Source organism: Thamnophis elegans, chromosome 14, assembly GCF_009769535.1.
Source record: "Thamnophis elegans isolate rThaEle1 chromosome 14, rThaEle1.pri, whole genome shotgun sequence".
In the NCBI taxonomy this organism is placed as follows: Eukaryota; Metazoa; Chordata; class Lepidosauria; order Squamata; family Colubridae; genus Thamnophis; species Thamnophis elegans.
Genome location: NC_045554.1, coordinates 27300157 through 27323486, shown reverse-complemented (window position 1 = coordinate 27323486; position 23330 = coordinate 27300157). Strand labels below are relative to the sequence as shown.

Sequence of the window (23330 nt, the reverse complement as noted above, 5' to 3'; positions counted from 1 at the left end):
AATCCACTTTCGGTTTGACATTTTCATCCTTTAACAGAAATCCCACTTCAAGACTCGAAGGCAAATTCTAATTTTCCTTTTCAAGGTTGTTTGCGTGTCAAACGGGAGAGGGAAAAAAATGCAACTTTGCTAAAGCTTAACCCGTTTCTCACAAGCTGAATGCATTTGGGAGGAAAAATAATTATCAGCAAGTTCAATGCCGTTTCCTCTCTAACAATCTAGAATTGCAGGCAAAAACTCCATCAGCTTAATTGTGGTAATTTGTAAGGGGCTAATTATTTTGTTTTCCGAGAGTTTTTAATCAGAGATTCAAAACGTTTGATGTGTTGGTGCACAATTATGATTAATTGCATGTTTAGTGTAATGCCATTTCGTATTTCTGTTCTAAAAGGTGCCACCGCTGCCTTGTTGGATACAAGTTAGCCAGTTTCCAGCGCTGGACAAATTGTGGGTAGCTGTTTATGGACAACTTACCCGTTTTGTGTAGTCCATGGCCTTCAGAATGGAGAGGTTGAGTGTTTCCAGCGAGGCCAACACATCTTCATAATCTCCCATGTGGTCAGCAAAGTAATCTGGAGACCAGGAAGAGAAAAGGAAGAGGGGGGAGATTAACAGATTGTTTCAAAGATTGCTTCAAGGTCAAGTCAGCCTAACTTCTGAAAGAACAAGCAAGCATTCTCTGCTAGTGAGGGCTCTAATGGCTGACCAGGAAAAGCCAACAGCTCCGCCTTCCACTTTACTAGCAAAAAGACTAGTAGTAATTCACTGCCTCTCATTTTAGAAGGACGCAAATATTAAGGCATAGAATTGTGGGAAATTTTCACCTTGCTTGAGGCATTAAAGTTAATATTGTTATTCTCCAACCATGAGCTGTTGTCCCTCCCTCCATATTTCTTCCATCACTTCTGCCCTTCTCTCCCTTTTTCTTCCTTCCTTTCTGCCTCCCTCCCTGCCCCCCTCCCTTCCTCCCTCCCTCCACCTTTTCCCCTCTCTCTGTTCTTTCTTTTTCCTCCCTCTATCCTTTCTTTCTTTCCTTCCCCCTCTCCACCTTCTCCTTTCCCTCTCTCTGTTCTTTCTTTTCTTTCTTTTTCCTCCCTCCCTCCCTTCTTTCCTTCTCTTCCTCCCTCCCTCCATATTTCTCCATCCACTTATCTATCTTTTCCTTCCTTCCTTCCCTCCCTCCACCTTCTCCTTTCCCTCTTTCTGTTCTTTCTTTCCTTTTCCTCCCTCCCTCCCTTCTTCCTTCTCTTCCTCCCTCCCCTCCATATTTCTCCATACACTTATCTATCTTTTCCTTCCTTCCCTCCATCTTCTCCTTTCCCTCTGTCTGTTCTTTCTTTCCTTCTCTTCCTCCCTCCCTCCATAATTCTCCATTTACTTCTTTATCCTTTCCTTCCTTCCTTCCTTCCTTCCCTCCACCTCCTCCTTTCCCTCTCTCTGTTATTTCTTTCCTGCCTTTTTCCTCCCTCCCATCCTCCATATTTCTTCCTCCACTTCCTCCCTTCCTTTATCTTTCCTTCCTTCTTCCACCCTCTATTTCTTCACTTTTCTATCTTTTCCTTCCTTCCCCTTCTACCTTCTCCCTCCCTCCTTCTTCCTTTCCTCCATCTCTTCTTTCCTTTCCTCTCTTCTTCCCTCCCTCCCTAGATCCATATCCTGCTTTTCAGGCAGGAGCAGAAGGTGTACATATGTATGTATTTCTATAGTACTCATGCTGTTCCATTCCAGCAAGGTTCTGAGCAGCTCTCATGCGACATAGAAGTAAAGTAGTAGGAAGGCCAAAATTAAAAGTAAAGAAGATGAAATTCATGACAACAGGCAGGCCCACCAGCCTTAGAATTGGCAGTGAAGACACTGAAGAGCTTCTGCCCTTCAGGACGATTAAGGGACTGGAGGCTAAAGCATATAAAGAACAGTTGCTGGAATTGGGTATGTTTACTCTGATGAAAAGAAGAACTAGGGGAGACATGATAGCAGTCTTCCAGAATCTCAGGGGTTACCACAAAGAAGAGGGAGTCCAACTATTCTCCAAGCACCTGAAGGCAGGGCAAGAAGCAATGGGTGGAAACTAATCAAGGAGAGAAGCAATTTAGAACTAAGGAGAAATTTCCTGATAGTAAGAACAATTAATCAGTGGAACAACTTGCCACCAGAAGTTGTGAATGCCCCAACACTGGAAGTCTTTCAGAAGATGTTGGATAGGCATTTGTCTGGAACGGTTATAGGGTTTCCTGCCTAGGCAAGGGGTTGGACTAGAAGACCTCCAAGGTCCCTTCCAGCTCTGTTATTCCATTTCTATTTCTAAGGTATGTTCTTACAATGCGGGGACAGGGAAAATGTAGCCCAGGCAAGAGGGAGAAATGCTGGGAGTTGCAATTCCACAAGGTCTGAAGAGCCACCACCCTCCTCGCCTGCTTCGTTGGAATCAAATAAAACATTTGCATATAGAGAGGTTGTAGTTAGGAAGAAAGATTCTCGCTTAATCAAAGTTGCAACGTTACAAGGCGCTGAAAAAAGTGACTTACGGGCCGGTTCTTGCACTCAATTAGGATCGTAAAAGAAAGCAGAAAAGGAATCCAAAAAGGCAGAAGCTATTAATAGTGAGAATGCAAACACATTTTCTCCTCTCTATTTTTTTTTTGTTTGACAACATGAGGGTCAAAAAATGGATGTGTGTCTGTCTGTCTGTGGAGTTACTTGTCATTCAAGGCACCTTCACCTGGTCCCTAGTACAGTGTTCTCAACCTTGGCGACTTTAAGTCCCGTGGACTTCAACACCCAGAATCCCCCAGCCAGTTATGCTGGCTGGGGGGATTCTGGAGTTGAAATCCACGGGACTTAAAGTTGCCAAGGTTGAGAAACACTGTCCTAGTAGAAAAAGAAACCCCCACTATACAGGTAGTCCTCGACTACAGCAGTTCATTTAGTGCCCATTCAAAGGTACAATGGCACCCAAAAAAAGGATTTATGACCATTTTTCACTTTTACGACATTGCAGCATCTCTTGTGTGTCACATGATCAAAATTCAGCCGCTTGGCAATGACTCATAGTTATGATGGTTGCCATGTCCCAGGGTCATGTGATCCCCTTTTGCGACCATCTGACAAGCAAAGCCAATGGGAAAGCCAGAGTCGCTTAACGGACTGGGGGTACTAATTTAACAACTGCATTGATTCACTTAACAAACATGGCAAGAAAAGTCGTAAAATGGGGGCAACAACCTCACTTAACAAATCTCTCACTTAGCACTTAAATTTTGGGCTCAATTGTGGACATACAGTAAGTCAAGGCCTGAGGGTAGAACAAGAAGCAATGGGTGGAAACTAATCAAGGAGAGAAGCAACTTAGATCTGAGGAGAAACTTCCTGACAGTTAGAACAATTAATCCAGTGGAACAGCTTGCTTCCAGAAGTTGTGAATGCTCCAACACTGGAGGTTTTTTTCAGAAAGTGTTGGATATCCATTTGTCTGAAGTGGTGTAGGTTTCCTGCCTGAGCAGGGGCTGGACTAGAAGACCTCCAAGGTACCTTCCAACTCTGTTATTCTAGTAATCAGTGAAGCAACTTGCCTCCAGAAGTTGTGGGTGCTCCATCACTGGAGATTTTAAAGAGGTGATTGGCAACTATTTGTCTGAAATGGCATAGGGCTTCCTGCTGAGCAGGGGGATGGACTAGAAGACCTCCAAGGTCCCTTCCAACTCTGTTATTCTATATAGCTATCTGTAATTCGAATGCCATAGGCGCCTCCTACGGAAGGAGTCCACTCTCTCTAATAAACTCGGATTCTTTGCTGCCACCAATTCCAAACAGAAAAACTAAAAACCAAGTGCAGTAGGCTTTTACTCTTAAAAGAAATAATCAAATCTGAATGGGATGTCAACAGCAGCATATTCCTAATGGCAAACTGACATGCCTTACCGTACCCTCCTATAAATAACCTCCAGAGACATCTTATTAATTAGCCTCCTGGGGCTTAATTAAAATGCCAATATCGGTTTGAACACAATGCAGGATGGACAGAAGCAACAGGAATGGTTCAACCGGGGAGCAGCGGCACTCAGCCCAGGGTGAACCTCGGCTGTTCGCCCACCCATAAAAACTCAGATGCCTAATTTTTCGGCAGCTACAGTTGCTTCCCCACCTCATATAACACAGCACCAAAAAAAAAAAAAAAAAAAAAAGAACCATGGTGGAGAGCTGGCTTTCAAACGAGAAATGGATAAAGTCAATCCTTCTGCAGAAGGATAAGCCCCCAAAATCCCATTGCATAGGCCAGGAACCTTGAAAAATAAAACGCTATTTGGACAAGAGTGCTCTCTAAACCACCTGTCTAACTGAAATGGGCTTAGGAAACCGTTTTTTGTTCATTTTGCAAATCTAGGCTTGCATTGGGAGCTTTATTTTTTTTAACTTTTATTTTATTTTATCAATTTCATATATACATTCACAATTATATGATCTCATAACTGTTATTAATAATATGTATTTCTAACAATTTTTCCCTACAGTTGACAATATACTTGAAGATTGCTTTTTTAACATCCCATAGATCCATCTTATCTTACAACGGTCCCTATTCTTCTTCCCTCCCTCCCTCTTTCCTTCCCTCGTTTCTTCTCTCCTACTCCCCTTCCTTCCCTCCCTTCCTTCCCTCCCTCCTTCCCCTTCCCTCCTTCTCTCCTTCCCTCCTTCCTTCCCTCCTTCCTTCCTTCCCTTTCTCTTCTTCCTTCTCTCCTTCCTTTCCCCCTTCCTTTCCTCCTTCCTTCCCCCTTCCTTCTCTCCTCCATTCCCTCCTTCCTTCCCTCCTTTCTTCTCTCCTTCTCTCCTTCCTTCCCTCCTTTCTTCTCTCCTTCTCTCCTTCCTTCCCTCATTGCTTCCCTCCCTCCTTCTCTCCTCCTTCCTACCCCTTTCTTCTCTTTCTTCTCTCTTTCCTTCCTTCCTCCTCTCCTTTCCCTTCTCTCCTTCCCCCTCTTCTTCCCATTCCTCCCCTCTTTCCTACTCTTACATTCCTCCCATTCTTCCTCTGCCTTTCGCATTGGGAGCTTTAAATAAGGGCCGAGAACACAGAATATCAAAATACAGGGTTGGAAAGGACCTTGGAGGTCTTCTAGTCCAACCCACTGCTCAAGCAGGAAAATCTATATGATTTGGACAAATGCTATCCAATCTCTTCTTCTAAACCTCCAGTGTTGGAGCATCCACAACTGCTGGAGGCAAGTTGTTCAACTGGTTGATTGTTGTCACAGTCGGAAATGTCTCCTTAGTTTCTAGGTTTGCTTCTCTCCTTGATTAGTTTGCCATCCATTGCTTCTGTCCTGCCTTCAGGTGCTTTGGAGAAAAGCTTGACCCTTTGTCTTCTTTCCAAACATTGCTATCATTTCACCTTTAACACTTCTGTTTGGTAGGCTAGCTAGACATACCCAGTTCCTGTAACTGTTCATCATATGTTTTAGTCTCTAGTCCTCTAATCATCTTTGTTGCTCTTCTCTGCACTCTTTCTAGAGTCTCACATCTTTTTTAGTATGATGGTGACCAGAATTGGGCACAGTTTTCCAATTGTGGTCTCACCAGTGTGATATAAAGCAGTACTTAGTGTGATCTTGAAACTATTCTTTTGTTGATGTATTAGTGTTCATACGATATGTGATATGTCTTAGTTTTTTTTTGCAGTTGCAGCACATTGCTGGCTCACACTTCAGTTCCTCTGTTTGTTTCATGTGTCTGCATGTTACTCCCACATAAGTAAGCCTGACAGTTGCTTGAATGTTGGTCTATTTCACGTAACATGTTAAGACAATATTTGGAGTTCAACAACACAGTACAGACTTCATATGTGCATGTATTTCTTTCCAGTGCATGCTAGTGGTATTGTTTTAGCCTGCCAGTGGAGCTGGTGGCAGACTCAGACAGTGAGGAGGTTGGGGAGGAACATGGACCAATCCTGGAGTCTGGGGAAGGCTCTGATGAGGGCTCTGTGTTGGAGGCAGAGAGGGGGCCAGAGCCGTATGCCAGTTATCAGCTGCCTTCGGAGTCTGAGATCAATGGAGCAGAAGAACAGCTGGATCCTGTTCCAATGTGCGCATGCACAGAGCTGCTAGAAGAAAGGAACAGCTAAGGAACAAGGGCCGACTCAGGAGTAAAGGCACATGTGGGCGGTGAATGGCCCCTCCCATAGAGAATAAAAGAGGAGCGAAAGGGGAGGGAGTTTTCAGGAGACAATTAGTTTAATTAATTAGTGTGAAGATTTGTTTGTGACTCTCAGAGACTCCTTGCCAAGTATATTCTTGTATAGTGTTGTGTGGCCTGGCAGCTCTCTAAGTCTGATAAGGTCTGTGGTTGTAAATTCACCCTTGAAAGACTGTTTGCCAGGACTTTGCTAGATGTGAATGAGAGGAATTCACATGAACTTAATAAAAATGGATTTTGTCGGGACGAGGAGTCTGCTTCGTGATTGGGGAAGCCTAGGTCAGAACAGGTATGCAGAAGAGTGTTCAAAGGAAGAAGGAAGTTAGAGTATGTTATGACAATTCTAGCCCTATCCCTGTTTATAGGCACAGACAGGTACAAAGGGGTGGGGCCTAAATTGGAATGTCACACCTATTTGATCCCCACCCTGCCAAAATACCACTGATTCCTGTTAAAACCAGTGTCCAACCTTCGCAACTTAAGTCTTGTGGACTTCAATTCCCACAATTCCCCAGCCAGCAAGAATGGCTGGGGAATTCTGGGAGTTGAAATCCACATATCCTAAAGTTGTCAAAATTGGCCAACCCTGCATTTAAATCACAAACCGGAGGACCAGTTTCATTGTGCAGTCAAGACATAAAAGATAACTTAATAACAAAGAAGATTAAGAAAATAGAAATAAATACAGATATGTATAGGTAGGTAGGTAGGTAGGTAGGTAGGTAGGTAGGTAGGTAGGTAGGTAGGTAGGTAGATAGATAGATAGATAGATAGATAGATAGATAGATAGATAGATAGATAGATAGATAGATAGATACACTATAGTGCCAAAAGTATTCGCTCCCCCATCCAAATAATCAGGATCAGGTGTTCCCATCACTTCCATGGTCACAGGGGTATAAAATCAAGGATCTAGGCATGCAGACTGTTTTGACAAACATTTGTGAAAGAATGGGTCACTCTCAGGAGCTCAGGGAATTCCAGCGTGGAACTGTGATAGGATTGCCATCTGTGAAACAAATCCAGGCATGAGATTTCCTCGCTCCTAATATTCCACAGTCAACTGTCAGCTGTATTATAAGAACATGGAAGTGTTTGGGAATGACAGCAACTCAGCCACGAAGTGGTAGGCCACGTAAACTCATCCAACATCAGTGTCTGACCTCACAAATGTGCTTCTGGAAGAATGGTCAAAATCCCCATAAACCCACTCCTGAACCTTGTGGATAGCCTTTCAGAAGAGTTTTAGCTGTTATATCTGCAAAGGGTGGACCGACATCATACTGGACCCTATGGATTAGGAATGGGATGTCACTTACAGTAAGTTCATATGCGAGTAAAGGCAGGTGAGCGAATACTTTTGGCAATATAGTGTGGATAGATAGATAGATAGATAGATAGATGGATGGATGGATGGATGGATGGATGGATGGATGGATGGATGGATGGATGGATGGATGGATGGATAGACAGACAGACAGACAGACAGATAGATAGATAAACAGAGACAGAGACAGAGACAGAGACACATACATACATACATACATACATACATACATACATACATACATACAAGATACATACTGCAAGTAATATTACTATTGGACTGTACATGACTATCGATTAAAAAATATAGAATGATAAATATATGGAGTGTTATAGTACAACTATGAAAACAATGGTTATAACTATGGTGTACAACATTATGTGCAGTATGTAAAAGAGACTATACTGTATGACTATGAAAATAATGGTTACAATCAGGATGTATAATACTAAGTATATTTTAAAAGGACTGATTTAGTCAGTACACTGTCATTTGCAAAACTGGAACCTGTGATGTATTATAAAGGAAAATGTATACTAAAAATTATTTTTTTAAAAAAAGACATAAAAGATACTCACCACAATAACTCCTTAGTATCCACGTTACTTGAAAGGAAGGGAAAGAAGAAATAGATAAGAATGAGAATGCGGTGGGGGGGAAGGGGGGAAGATAAAACATTTTTACTCCAAGCAATTCACAACCAGTTAAGCAGAAAGAATGTGTGGATGTGTCTGAAGGTGTTTAATCAAGCATGCTGTCTTTGAAACCAAGGTTTCTAAAGTCACATGCCAGGACTTTTTCAGAGAACAAGTGTTCTTAAACTGGTTTAATTGATTTTACGGTGGATACTGAGCGCAACAGAATCTTGTTCTCTCTGCTTAACAAGCTTGCTGAATAGCAAGCGAATCAATTAAGCCGTAAACTCTTCCCTGTGCAAATAATGCTTGCCACAATATTGCTGGAGATATACGCGTAGTATACTCCACTTATGACCACAATTGAGCCCAATTCCTGTTGTTAAATGAAGCATTGTAAAGGGAGTTTTGCCCCATTTTACGACCTTTCTGGCCACAGTTGTTTAAGTGAATCGTTGCGGTTGTTAACTTAAGCAACCCTGTTGTTAAGTGCATTTGGCTTCCCCAGGGACTTGGCTGTCAGAAGTTCGCAAATGGGACTCACATGATCTTGGGGCACAGCAACCATCATAACTATGAATCAGTTGCCAAGCACCTAAATTTTGATCACATGATCATGCGGATGCGGCAACGGTCGTAAGAAAAATGAAAAATGGTCATTTCTCAGTGTCTTTGTAGCTTTGAACAGTCACTAAATGAACCGTTATAAGTTTGAGAACTATCTGTGGTTGGGAGTTCAGGAATCCTGCGGCCCTGATGCTGGGACCGTAATCGCAGCTTAGCTTTAAAATAAAATTTAATTTTTTTTAAAAAAAAATCTGCCGACCTTTCTGATTGACAAGCTCAGTGTCTTTAACTACTGAGCCATCACATTTCTGTAAATTCCTTTACAGTGGGGCATTTCTGCTGAACTTCTCAGTCTCTTCAAAGTGGGCTTGGTACTATCTTTGATGACTTTTCAGGATTAGGTAAAATTCCAAACATTTTTAATCATTGACTCCTTATATTGCTTTTCATACGTAGACCCATTGTGGCACAGTGGTTAGAGCAGTGTTTCTCAACCTTGGCAACTTGAAGATGTCTGGACTTCAACTCTCAGAATTTCTGGGAGTTGAAGTCCAGACATCTTCAAGTTGCCAAGGTTGAGAAACACTGGGTTAGAGGGCAGTATTACAGGCTAACTCTGCCCACAGCCTGGACTTCGAACCTGACCAAGTCAACGTTGATACAGATCTTCCATCCTTCTAAGGTCAGTAAAATGAGGATCCAGGTTGTTGGGGGAAATAGGGTGACTCTGTAAACCGCTCGGAGAGGGCTGGAAAGCACTGTGAAGCGGTATATAAGGCTAAGTGCTATTGCTATACAAGAGCTCTGGTGGTGCAGTGGTTAGAGTGCAGTATTGTATTGCAGTCTGCCAGCAGTTAGATCCTAATGGCTCAAGGTTGATTCAGCCTTCCGTCCTTCCGAGGTGGGTCAAATGAGGACCCAGATTGTTGGGGGCAAAAGGCTGACTCTGTAAACTGCTTAGAGAGGGCTATAAAGCAGTATATAAGTCTAAATGCAATCACAATTGCTACCTGGATGTTTATGAGCTCCTTATTCAATCTGCTGCTTTTATTGTTTATTTCTGTTTTAGAGTACAAGCATATTGTTGTTAATTCTACATTTTAATGCTTTTAAAAATTTAGCTGGCTTGGTCATCATCTCCCTCATATGAAGTTGTTTCCCTCCCCCCCCAAAAAACAAGCCCACCCGACTGTTTCACTTGGCACTTGATTTGAGATAAGGAGAGGCTCTTTATCAACTCACTCCCCGACGAGCCAATTTTCACCTCCCTTTGCTCGAGTTTTTACACAATCTTTTATCTCGATAAGGCTTCCAATGCTGCCTGTGATTGACAGCTCTGTCTTGCTCAGTAACTTCCAATCCATCTGTCCTTAAAAAGAAAAAAAACTAAGAGAAGAAAAAAAAACTACAATTCCCTGTCATTTCACCTTCAAGTTCTTTTTCAGCTTTAACTCTTTGTCCAGCGGTTACAAAGAGTGGGAAAATGGAGAATGGTCGCCCAATTGGCAACTCCAAATCTCAACTAACAAATGCTCTGCTTTACACATTGGCAACATAAATCAGAACACCAAATACACGCTGGGCTGATACAATCTCATAGACAACCCTCACTCCATCAAAGACCTGGGAGTGCTCATTTCTAATGATCTAAGCCCCAATGCTCACTGTAACAGCATTGCCAAAAAGGCATTAAGAGTTGTTAACCTAATCTTGCTTAGCTTCTCCTCTGGTAACATTGTACTGCGAATTAGGGCATACAAAACCTTTGCCAGACCAATTCTCGAATACAGCTCTTCTGCCTGGAATCCACACTATATATCGGACATTAATACAATTGAGCAGGTCCAGAGGTATTTCACGAGAAGAGTCCTCCATTCCTCTGCTCACAATAAAATCCCTTATGCCACCAGGCTTGAAATGTTGGGCTTAGACAACTTAGAACTTTGCCGCCTATGATCTGACCTAAATGTAGTACACAAAATTATCTGCTACAACATCCTACCTGTCAATGACTATTTCAGCTTCAACGGCAATAATGCACAGGCAAACAATCGATACAAACTCAAGTAAACCATTCCAAACTCAATTGTAGAAAATACGACTTCATCAAGAGTGGTCAAGGCCTGGAATGCTCTACCTGACTCTGTTGTTACATCCTCAAACTCCCACAGTTTCAACCTTAAACTGACTACTGTTGACCTCACCCCATTCCTAAGAGGTCTGTAAAGGGGGTGTCCGTTAAGTGCACTAGCATGGCTACTGTCCCTATCCTACTGTCCCATTTATTTGTACCAATTTCCTGTGTTCATGTCCATGTTTATACTCAGTGACGTGCGGTGAGGTTTATGGCTGGTAAGGCAAGTCCTCTCCCCCGACACCCCACTGTCTAAAGCGCTTTCTTTCTTTCACCAGTCTGAGCTCTGACAGGTGGGCGAAAGAAAGCGGCAGCCTGCCAGCTCGCTTTCTTTTGCTGGCCTCTGTGTTCGCGGCTGCCGCGGACATAGAGGCGGGCAAAGAAAGTGGCAGCTTTTGCCCAGAGGCGGGCAGCTCAGGCGGGCTGGCGGGCTGCCACTTTCTTTCTTTTGCGGCAGCCGTGGACATAGAGGCCGGCAAAAGAAAGCGAGCTGGCGGGCTGCCGCTTTCTTTCTTTTATCCAGAGGCGGCAGCCCACCTGAGCTGCCCACCTCTGGGCAAAAGAAAGCGCCAGCCCACCAGCCCACCTGAGCTGCCCACCTCTGGGCAAAAGAAAGCGGCAGACCGCCAGTTCACTTTCTTTTGCCCGCCTCTATGTCCGAAGCTGCACAAAAGAAAGAAAGCGATAAAAGAAAGAAAGCAGCAGCCCACCAGCCCACCTGAGCTGCCCACCTCTGGGCAAAAGAAAGCTGCAGCCCGCTTAACTGTTTAAAAAAGTCTCTAAAAAACTGCCCTCTATAGGAGGAGGCGAGACAACCACGTGCCTCATCTACATAAGGAATTTTTCGGCTTTTAACCCTTGCTTAACTCTACTCGAGTGATCATAAAGTCAGACTAGATGAGGCACGTGGTTCTCCTGCCTCCTCCTGTAGAGGGCACTTTTTTAGAGGCTTTTTTAAACAGTTAAGCACTAAGCAGAGTCATCCATGGTGACTCTGGCAGCAACCAGCTCAGCCTTTTTCCTTTTACATTTTTTTTTCTTTTCATGATGACAGTGGTGAGGTTCTGCCTCCCCTGCCTCCCCTGCCTGCACGTCACTGCTTATACTTATATCTGTTATCTAATTCATGCTTGATGAAAGAAAGAAAGAAAGGAAGGAAGGAAGGAAGAAAGGTAAGAAAGGAAGGAAGGAAGGAAGGAAGGAAGGAAGGCAGACAGACAGACAGACATACTTTGGAAAGCTCACTTTTCACAATCAAATTCTATTCCCCCAGTAAAATGTTGTTGAAATGCTGAAGTAGGAAAAGGTACCTCGATACCTAAATCAATCAATCTAACCTACTTAGCCAGAACGATTCAAACCACAAAAGGAGAAGGAACTGCTTCATCGAATTCTTCAATAAAATGACAAGCTGAAGCAGCAATCCATAACAGAAGAAGACTGGATACGACATGCTGAAGAACAGAAATAATTCCAGAAAAATTGAGAATATCCTGGTCAGCTACCTGGCTGCAAATTCTAATTAGTGAAATTTTTTTCTTATTATTATTTCATTGATTGATTGAGGGACTTTTTAGCATATGGTGTACACAACCAAGGAGGTCTACAGTGCTTTTTATGATAGAGTAGTGTCAATAAGAGGGACGCGGTGGCTCAGTGGCTAAGATGCTGAGCTTATTGATCAGAAAGGTCAGCAGTTCGGTGGTTCGAATCCCTAGTGCTGCATAACGGAGTGAGCGCCCGTTACTTGTCCCAGCTTCTGCCAGCCTAGCAGTTCGAAAGTATGTAAAAAAAATAGGAACCACCTTTGGTGGGAAGGTAACATTATTCTGTGCATCTTCAGCATTTAGTCATGCTGGCCACATGACCACAGAGATGTCTTTGGACAGCGCTGGCTCTTCGGCTTTGAAACGGAGATGAGCACCACCCCCTAGAGTCAGAAGCACATATGTGCGAGGGGAACCTTTACCTTACCTTTAGTATCAATAAAGGATAATGTTTGTAGTTCAGGGTTGAAATGAGAGGCCCTTTGGTGCTCTCTGTGCTTGGTTGTTTTCTGGCAGTCATTTGATTACCCAAATTAAGTAACATCATCAGTACACTGATGATGTTACCTAGTTTGGTAATGAAAGATTTAGAGTTTCCTAAAGATACCTAAGAATATGATTCTATTTATTAAGATAGCCATCCAGGTACTATAGATTTATGCAGATCTGACACATTCTCTATTTTTCAGTTTTTCCGAGAAATAGCAAATGTACTCTTTTGGCTTACACCTGCCAGAATCTAAAATGGAATATCTTTCTTTACGGTTGCAAGGATTGATTTTTCTGCACGGTGCATTGGAATTGCATTCTTTAGCTTGCCAATAAAAATGTTCATCCACAGTCAGTTTTATAAAGAACTAAATAAAAATTATGCCACGTCTTCCTGCATCTGGAACATGTTTTGGCTTTTCTGTTTTACTCAAGGGATCAATTCTACTTACAAGAAGAAATGAAAGTCAACATTAATCATGACTTGATAAGGTACTGAGATGACTGACTCTCCTTCAAGCAAAAAAAAAAAAAAAACCCGCTCCTAGAATGGTTTGCTTGTGGGACAGTCTCTACCATTGCACTTATATTGAAGAAGTCAAACATATAAGGAAAAAGAGATGGGAAAGGCAGAGGATTAAAATAAACCAAGGGACCAGTTGTTGTAGATGGCCAGTGGCCAGCGGAGCTGAGCCAACCTTGAGCCGGTCAGGATCAAACTCCTGGCAGTGAGCAGAGTTAGTCTGTAATAATGCATTCTAACCACTGTGCCATCAGGGTTCTTAATGTACTGAGTTCATATTGTGGTATTTACTCTTTTTATGTCCTATTTCTAACTTCTGTTTCTATTGTCTAACCATTGATAAAATAGGTCCCATATCAAAAAAAAATATTCAGTTTCTTCTTTCTCTTTAATAGTAAGCGTTAGTCTATCCATTTTTGCACATTGTAATATTTTCTTAATTACACTCTCATCTGTTGGGAACTCATCATTTTTCCATTTTTGTGCAAATACAATTCTGGCTGCAGTTAGTACATGTAAGCTGAGATATATAGTCCTATCATATTTTTCCAGTAGAATGCCCAATAAAAATATCTCTGGTTTGAGGTCTATGTGCTGCTTTATCATTTTTTTCCCCTATCCAAATATGTATTTTCGTCCAATATTTTTTAGGCTTTGGGCCTGTCCACCAAATGTGGTAATATGAACCAGGTGTTTGATTACACTTCCAACATTTAGCACATCTATCTCTATACATTTTTGCCAATCTCATTGGTGCAAAATGCCATCTATAGAACATTTCATCCAAATTTTCTTTATATGCAGTTGACATAGTCAATTTAACATTTCTATCCCACAATTTCTGCCATTTGTCTAATTCTATTGCACTTCCAAAATTTTGGATCTCCTATCAGGTATTTTTAAGCATGCCACAGTTCTCACCCTCATGGAAAATCTTATTTCTTATGTGTCAAAAGGTAGGCAAAACAAAGAAAATCCTTTGAAAATCCTTTACAGGAAATTCAAAAGCATGAAAAGAATTGAGCAAAAGTCTTAAGCATCCCAAGAAAAATGGAGAAAGATAGAAGCCTCTGTTATAGGAAACTAAAACTTATGGAGAAATTAAAAGGCAGCAGAGGAAAAGATGGAGGCTCATCCGGAACTGTCCATGGTACTGAAATTCAGACTGACGGTGCAACCTTTTGAAGAGTTATTTCTCAATCTTGGCAATTTTAAGAGGTACAGACTTTAAGGCTGCACATCTCAAAGCATTCTGGGAATTGAAATGCACATAATTTAAACTTCCTAAGGGTGAGAAATGCTGCTTTAGAAAAAGAAGCATTGACAAGCCTGACTTCCTCTTTGATTTTACATTCCCCTTCCTGGAATGGTTCTTGAAAGTTGGGTCATATTACAGTTTGGTCTAACAGAGGTTGATTATAGAAGCTGCAGAAGAATTTGAAATAACTGCAGGAGATTTATTTTTCTCTCTCAAATATTATCATGGAAAAAGTTGAAGCAAGAAAACATGCAATTGACTTTGGACTGAGGCAATGAGGTTTTCTAGGATGTGAATTTGGTTCCAAGTTTCACTATTTCAAGCTACAGAATCAATGTTCACAGAGATTAAAGCATTGCAGCATTTAAAGGCCAATAATTCTTGAATCTTTTTTGAGGCCAAGACTTCTGTGCTTGGGCAGGTTGGAATTAAGAATTCAGCAATTAAAATAAATATTGTCCCTGTTTTGTGATTTGTGGTAATTACCATATGGCAAAAACAAGATCTTTTAAGTTGATTTTAGAATGAATATATGTATGCATGCATGCATGCATGCATGCATGCATACATACATACATACATACATACATACATACATACATACATACATATATATATATATATATATATATATATATATATATCATTTGTGCTGATAAATAAATAAAGGGAGGCTAGTATAGATCTATTTCAAGCTATTTAGCTCTCATCAGCTAGCCATACCCATACTGGGATTCGAACCTGGTCTGTATTACATATTAGGCAGTTGTATTAGCAATTAGGCCACAGGCTCTCCTCCTTTATCAGCTGTGTGTTTGTATATTCCAGCAAAACTCTGGAATGCCATGAGCAATTACAAACAAACTTGGTACACAGATGACTTAATCTCTGGAAACAAATACTGTGGGGGTAAGACACCCCTAACACTCCTTGTGGTGTGTATTCTGTTAAGATACAGCCTGTTGTGCTTTCAAATGGCTTCTACTGTACTACCATAAAATGACTTCTACTGTACATCACAGTGGAGTTGTCATGGTAATGGCTTCACTGTAATCCACAAGGGGGCTACCTCTGGTAAAGGGGAAAATCCAATATTAGAAATTATATTTGGTCCGGACATTTCCCCCTATAAATATATACACGGACAATGCTGGGTTATCAGCTAGTTTATATACAGTAATAAGTTAAAGATCAGACCATTTTCTAAGAGAAAGTGAGCCATTTCAGACAGTTGAGTTTCAAAAAGATGAGTTAAGTTGATGCCCTATTGATACAAGTCCTTCGGGATTGGGCGGCATATAAATGTGTCTAATAAATAAATGAATGAATGAATGAATAAATAAATAAATAAATAAATAAATAAATAAATAAATGAATACAAGTGATGAATCAGAATGATTTGCAAGACACTATTTGAAATCTAAGAGAAGACTTAGAAGATGATGATTAGTTCTAGCAAGCTGGTGATTAATTGAACAGAAAATCACTATGGTTTTGAGTTCCGTTGTTAAATAGACTACGACCCAAGCTTTGTGGAACACAATAGGGAGAAAATGTATTAAGGCTAAAGAAATAGTACAGAATAACAGAGTTGGAAGGGACCTTGTAAGTCATCTAGTCCAACCCTTTACCCAAGCAGGAGACCCTACCCCATGCCTGACAGATGGCAGTCCAGTCTATTCTTGAAACTTCCAATGACGAAGCTCCCACAACTTCGGAAGGAAACTTCTGTTCCATTGGTTGATGATTCTCACTGTCAGAAAATTTCTTCTTATTTCTAAGTTGAATCTCTCCTTGATCAGTTTTTTTTATAAACTCTAAAAGCATCGTTATCTTCTTTCTGGTTTGTGAGATACACAGCCATCATTTCCAAGCTGGATGTATTAAATGACAACTTTGATAATTCTGGATAAATGAACAAGTGAGGGGAATGAAATGCACTTGCTACATTATCCTTTAATTCATCACCTACTGTAGGAAATGACCAGCCTGAGCCTGAGAGAAAGGTAAAACGTGTCATAAGCCAGGAGTTCATTCGTTCCCACAAGAGATCTAAGACCATGAGCAGGAAATCTTTCTCTTGATTGTTAGTTGGCCAGAATATTATGGTATTGCTAGTGCCGATCCTGTATGCAACAGGAATTTTTTGGGAATTTTTTGTAACAATACTAGAATTGTGATTCCAGAAGGTTTCAAGCTGCATCTTACAAAACTAAGTAGCTTAATCATCTGTTTTATTTTGGGGGGGGGGGTTTAGTTTAGAGTTTTGTTTTTGTTTTATAACTGAATTATCAGCATTTTTAAATATAGAATACCGAAAGCTAATTCTCTAGCGAGGGTGGGCGACAAAGGCATTATATAAAACCTGAGACAGGGGAAGATTTTCTTTTATCAACTTTATTTTTAGACTGACAATGGCTGTGATGTAATTGAGACTCAGAAGGAAGATAAACACACAATGATTTGTTGCTACAGGCAACAATATTGAGAAAGTAACATCATAAAAAAGATCGCTGCCTGTGAAATTTGTGACCCCCATATTTTAATTTCTTTTAATATATCTCCTAGCACAGAACCCCCACCTCTCTCCATTATAATTGGTCAAGCTATTTAAAAGTTAATTATTTTACAATTTGTGCCTTAATTAATATTTTCTGTCACAATTCCTATAGCACTTGGTACGATATATGATATTTATTTATTTATACACTCACTAGCTGGATACCCGTGCTTTGTGATGAAACTATGTGATGAGGCAATGCAGGAGAAATCCGGTTCATTCCGGTTCAATCCGTTGGCCCAGTGGTGGTCGGTGATTGAAACACATAATGGAATATCACTCCCTCTGCCTTAAGTCCGGAAGTAGTTCTGTAGATGGAAGGCGTAGCCATTTTGATGAAGGAACTGAAATTTAGAACTATAAGGAGCCCCAGACCGCTCCTGAGTGAAGGAGTGGGATGTCTGCCAGTTTGAACTGAAGTAACGGAATGTGAGGCAACTGGCAATTGGAACAGAGTTCTTTTCAGGTGGGGAGAGGGAGTAGAATGTAACTCCTTAGCATCAGAGCATGTTAATATAAGGCAACTGGCAGTTTGAACAGAGTTCTTTTCAGATGGGGAGGAGTAGTAGAATTCCTTAGCATCAGAGCGTGCTAATTACTGTATAAAAAATACTAATGATCTGATGGTCATTTTGAAAAATCCTTTTTTAGCAAGCACCTAGAAGCCAAGAGGAACATATGTGCCAAATTTCAAGTTTGTAGGCTTTACGGTTCTGGAGATTTCATGATGAGTGAGCAGTATTTGGCTTTTATACTGTGTGTATATATATATGACCATCCAGACAGAAACCCAATATTTTTACTGTTGCCTTTGTTACATTTGTGTTGTATTTGTGCTGATAAATAAATAAAGGGAGACTAGTATAGATCTATTTCAAGCTATTTATCTCTCATCAGCTAGCCATACCCTTACTGGGATTAACTCTAAATAGATACCTATCACCCCGGCACAGCTGATAAGGAGTTGAAATCCCAGTAAGGATATGGCTAGCTGATGAGAGCTAAATAGCTTGAAATATATCTATACTAGTCTCCCTTTATTTATTTATCAGCACAAATACAACACAAATGTAACAAAGGCAACAGTAAAAATATTGGGTTTCTGTCTGGATGGTCTATTGTGATGAGCCGATGGACAGAGAATGGAAGTAGTGAACTTCCTCCCATATTTGGGCATACCGGGGATTGTAACTCTAAATAGATACCTATCACCCCGGCACAGCTGATAAAGAGTTGAACTCTGTGGCTTAGTGGTTAACACATCTGCCTAAGATGCAATACAGCACAGGTTCGAATCCCAGTAAGGGTATGGCTAGCTGATGAGAGCTAAATAGCTTGAAATAGATCTATACTAGTCTCCCTTTATTTATTTATCAGCACAAATACAACACACACATACACACATATATATATACACACACACACATACATACATACATATTCATTTATTTAATTAATCAAATTTCTATCCCATCCATGATGCTTGCATGACTCTTGCGTGATTGCAAATTGAGATCATGACAAACATAGCATCACTTGCATTCTCTGTATGGCAGCTTCTCACCCTCAAACATATCAAACATATTAAAGCATTGTTTTAATATATTTGCTATGGAGTGTTTTAATGTACATGTGGGCCTCGACTTGTAAACACAACTGAGACTAGAAATTCCATTGCTAAGCAAGGCAGGTGTTAAGTGAGTTCATGCCTGAATTTACCACCTTTTTTGTCATAGTTGTCCAGTGAATCGCTACAGTTGCTAAGTGAATTGCCTGGTTGTTAAGTGAATCTGGCTTCCCCCATTGCTTTTGTTTGTAGGGAATGTTCTAAATGGTGATCACATGACCCCGGGATGCTGCAATTGTCATAAATACAAGCCCGGATTTGGATCATGTGACAGAGAGGGTGCTGAGATGATTGTATGTGCAAGGACCAGTTATAGGAGTCTTCCAATATTTGAGGGGCTGAAACAAAGAAGAGGGGGTCAACCTATTTTTCACCAGAAGGCAGGCAAGACACAATGGATGGAAACTAATCAAGGAGAGCAACAACCTGGAACTAAGGAGAACTTTCCTGACTGTGAGAACAATTAATCAGTAGAACAACTTGCCTCCAGAAGTTGTGGGGTGCTCCAGCACTGGAGGTTTTCAAGAAGAGATTAGACAGGCATTTGCCTGAAATGATATAGGTGTCAAATTTCCTAAAGATGCCCTAATTGATTCATAATAATCGAGTCAATGTTTTAATGCAAAAACCAGTGATGTATTAGGAGCTTCATTAGGCAAGATTTGTTTGCAGTTAAGCCTGTGCTTTGTTTGATTTTCTTCTGAACTTTACCTCTGTTCCTTCCCTCCCCTCAGTCTGTGTCATAGATCACATTCCCCTGTAAAATGCACTCCTCCCAAGCCAGCTGCAGTAATCTGAGATCCAACTCCAGCCAATAGTATGCGTGGAATGTACTCCCCCTCCCTGTCTCCCATAACAACGTGGGGAATTGACATTAGGGTTTTCTGCTTGAGCAAGGGGTTGGACTAGAAGACCTCCAAGGTCCCTTCCAACCTTGTTGTTACTTTTTGAGCACCACTGTGACTTTGAATAGTCAAATGAACAAATGTAAACAAATGTCTGTCAAGGACTATCTGTGCTCTTTTATTTATTTAAATAGTTTAACATTTTTTAAAATAGATGTGGTTTTAAGATAGGTAGTAATATAAAAACATATGCAATGTCTATTTTAAAAAATCACTTCTTCCTTTGTGTATCTTTATTTTTAGACTAAGTCATCTTGCCTTTTCCTTTCAAAGTGAAAAGTGAGATCTACGAGAAATGAAATAAAACCAATAGAACTGGTACTTATTTATCTACTCACCTTTGCACATTTTTAAAATGTCAGGAGCTGGAGGAAGTCTTAGGCGCTCATCCCATCACACAGGCTCCAAAACAGGCTGTCAGCTTTCTATCTGATAATCTCATTATCTTTAACCACTATGCCATTCTACAGATAGTGCTGTCAAATCAGGCTTGATCCCAGCTGACAATTCAGATAAACGCTCACCCATCTTGACCTGCCTCTAGCAATAATTTTGTGAGTTCCTGTAATCTTTGATCCTCTATCTAAAACCCTGATTTCTCTAATCCAGTGTTTCTTATCGCTGGCAACTATAAGATGGGTGGACTTCAACTCCTGGAATAGTGGAGTCCTTGGTGCTCTCTGAGCTCAGTTGTTCTCGTTCAGACATTCGGTGTGAAAAATCTGTATGAAAACCACCAAGTTTAGAGAGCACCGACAACTCCATAGTTCAACCTTGAGCTACAGAGATTCCCTTCTGTTACCCCCAGAATTCCTCAACCAGTTGAAGTCCACACATCTTGAGGATGCCAAACACTGAGAAACACTGCTCTGATTTTTGTCCTCCCCTTTTCTTCCTCCTTGATTTTACGACCTTTTTTGCAGCAGTTGTTAAGTGAAAGTGACAGTTATAAAGCAGTTGGATGCAGTTTTGCCAAAAACTGGAAGTAAATACTAGTTTTGGGCAAAACCATCATAAAACACAGTTGTGTGACCACAGGGTGCTGCAAGCAATTATAAGTGCACCCCAGCTGCCAAGCACCCCTAGTTTGGTCACATGACTGCAATGATCATCAGAACTTTGAAAGTGGGCCATGCAAAGCCCCCAGTAGGTCTGTTATCTTTGTTTGTTGTCCAGAATTCCTAAATATGCCAACAATGAATCCTTGCCCATCCTTGTGCCAGCTTTCTTTTCAAGGGGTGCTAGAAGGACTGCAGTGAGGGGTCCCATAAAACAATGGAAGATGTTTCCATTGAAAAGATGACCCTCTCATTTGCAATCCATTGAAACAAAACCCAAGTAAGATCTCAAGATGATACCCAAGTCACCTTCTCCAAATTTGAATTCCTGAGTATTATTTCCCCTGACTCCACCCATTTGAAGCCACTGTCCCAAACAGTTCAGAACAATTCTTAGCTCTGAGCCAGAAATGATTTTGCAATATTCAAAGAAACATGCACTCTGAATGAGAAACACATTTTCAGCTAATAACTAACTGGGAAATGAGAATGAGGCTACATGGCTTGATGGTGTGGGCCACAAAACATTATCCGGTTTCCTACTGTGAGGATGGTAGGAGAGAATTCTGGACAAGAATTAAGTTAAAGTAAAGGTTCCCCTCGCATATATGTGCTAGTCATTCCTGACTGAAGGGAGTGGTGCTCATCTCCCTTTCAAAGCTGAACAGCCAGCACTATTTGAAAACATCTCCGTGGTCTTGTGGCCGGCATGACTAAATGCCGAAGGTACACAGAACGCTGTTACCTTCCCACCAAAGGTGGTTCCTATTTTCCTACTTGCATTTTTATGTGCTTTCGAACTGCTAGGTTTGCAGAAGCTGGGAAAAGTAACGGGAGCTCACTCCATTATGCGGTGCTAGGGATTCACACCACTGAACTGCCGACCTTTCTAATTGACAAGCTCAGCGTCTTAGCCACTGAGCCGCCGTGTCCCTTTCTGGACAAGAATAGGCCCTCCATTATTTAAAATGTGAAATTATTAGCGTCGTCTTTAAGGAAAAGGGATAAAGGAGAAACACGTTGATGGACGAAGGGACGGAAGACTTTCAGAGGAAGAGCAACAGAAGTTCACACTCTTTCCATGAAATGAGAGGTTAATTTGTCTGCCTAAGTCCCAGATAAAGGTGACCTTTTGTGACAGAACTGGGTAACCCCATTCCCTTCCAACACTGATGTTGTTCCCTAGTTGGGTAATGAAATGTCTGCAAGAAATCAACCAAGCTCAGAGGGCACCAAGGACCAAGTGCAAAGCTGAGCTACAGAGATTCTCTTAGGTGCAGTTAATCTGGATAGAAAATCTTAAACCAAAGATTAAAAAAAATATCCTCCTTGGAATATCTGATGAATGGAAGACACTTTGGGGCTGCTTAACAGAAGATTTTCTTCTGCCAGAGGAGATAAAAACCCAATTGCTTCTCAATCCAATCATCTAAACCGAAAGAAAGTGTTGCAGTTATGGAGTCTGAAAGAAAAGCCAAATACATTTCAAACTTTTTCACTCACACTGAGTTGGGTAGCAATAACTGGTTCTCTCTCCCCCCCCCCTCAACTTTTTCTACTTGCATTTCTTGTCATAATTAATTGCTTTTTAGATGTATGTTTTTCTCCTTCGGTGAGTGCTATTTATATGTGCACAGATATTGCCTGCTTGTATGCAAGTATATTTTATACGGGACAATTTGATTGTGCTTCTAATTTTATCTACATCTCCAAGTTATCTCTGGTTAGGTTTGGCCCAGCAATTATATATTTTCATAACTTTGACTTTAAAAAAAAAAAAAGTATTATTCTGGCTTTTAGTCCCTACTGTGAAAGTCTTGACTATAATATGTCAAGTTTGCCCTTAAGCATTGCAGGTAGGCCTCAACATATGACCACAACTGAGTCCAAAAATTCTGTTGCTAAGTGAGACATTTGTTAAGTGAATTTTACCACCTTTCTTGCCATAGCTATTAAGTGAATCACTGCAGTTGTTAAGTTAAATGAACCTGGCTTCCCCCTTAACTTTTCAGAAGGTCACAAAAAGGGATCAAATGACCATGGGACTGTCATAAATGTGAGACAGTCATCAAGCACCTGAATTTTGATCATGAGGCCATGGGGATGCTGCAACGATCGTGTCAGCCGGATGTCCAGCTTGGTTTCCCGAAGTTTGCTTGCTCTGGACTGCCATAGAAATGGGGGGTGGGGGTGGGGTTTAGGTATTAGGGGAAGCGAGATGGTATGGGGCAGTTCCGTGAGAAACGTGGAGCAGTTCCGTGAGAAATGGGGGAAGGGAGGCTTGCACTCATGAACTGTGGCACTGCTAAGTGGAGTTGTTTATACTTCTTCAAGGCCAACCGTCCCGAGGCACACAACACCTGCAGATTTTCCCAAAGCATCTTACTGGATGCTAATTAGATTCTCTGTGCTGAACCGTGGGTTGCTTTTCAATGTGTAATTTTTGGGCGGCTTATTCCAGATCTCACCTTGCTTTCCCCTGCTATCAATTCATTCGTAATAATAGAATAACAG

At 41.1% G+C, this 23330-nt stretch overlaps 1 protein-coding gene across 1 annotated transcript in view; it reads right to left on the bottom strand.

Annotated features, from left to right (window-relative positions):
• The window catches only part of NECAB2 (N-terminal EF-hand calcium binding protein 2), a 190538-nt gene that overhangs the window by 102345 nt on the left and 64863 nt on the right, over positions 1–23330 (bottom strand). Inside the window, exons 4-6 of the mRNA XM_032231091.1 lie at positions 15532–15546; positions 12718–12728; positions 475–572 (exon numbers count right to left, since the gene is read on the bottom strand). Coding sequence (XP_032086982.1) covers positions 475–572; positions 12718–12728; positions 15532–15546 — 124 coding nt within the window. The remainder of the gene's footprint in view (positions 1–474; positions 573–12717; positions 12729–15531; positions 15547–23330) is intronic.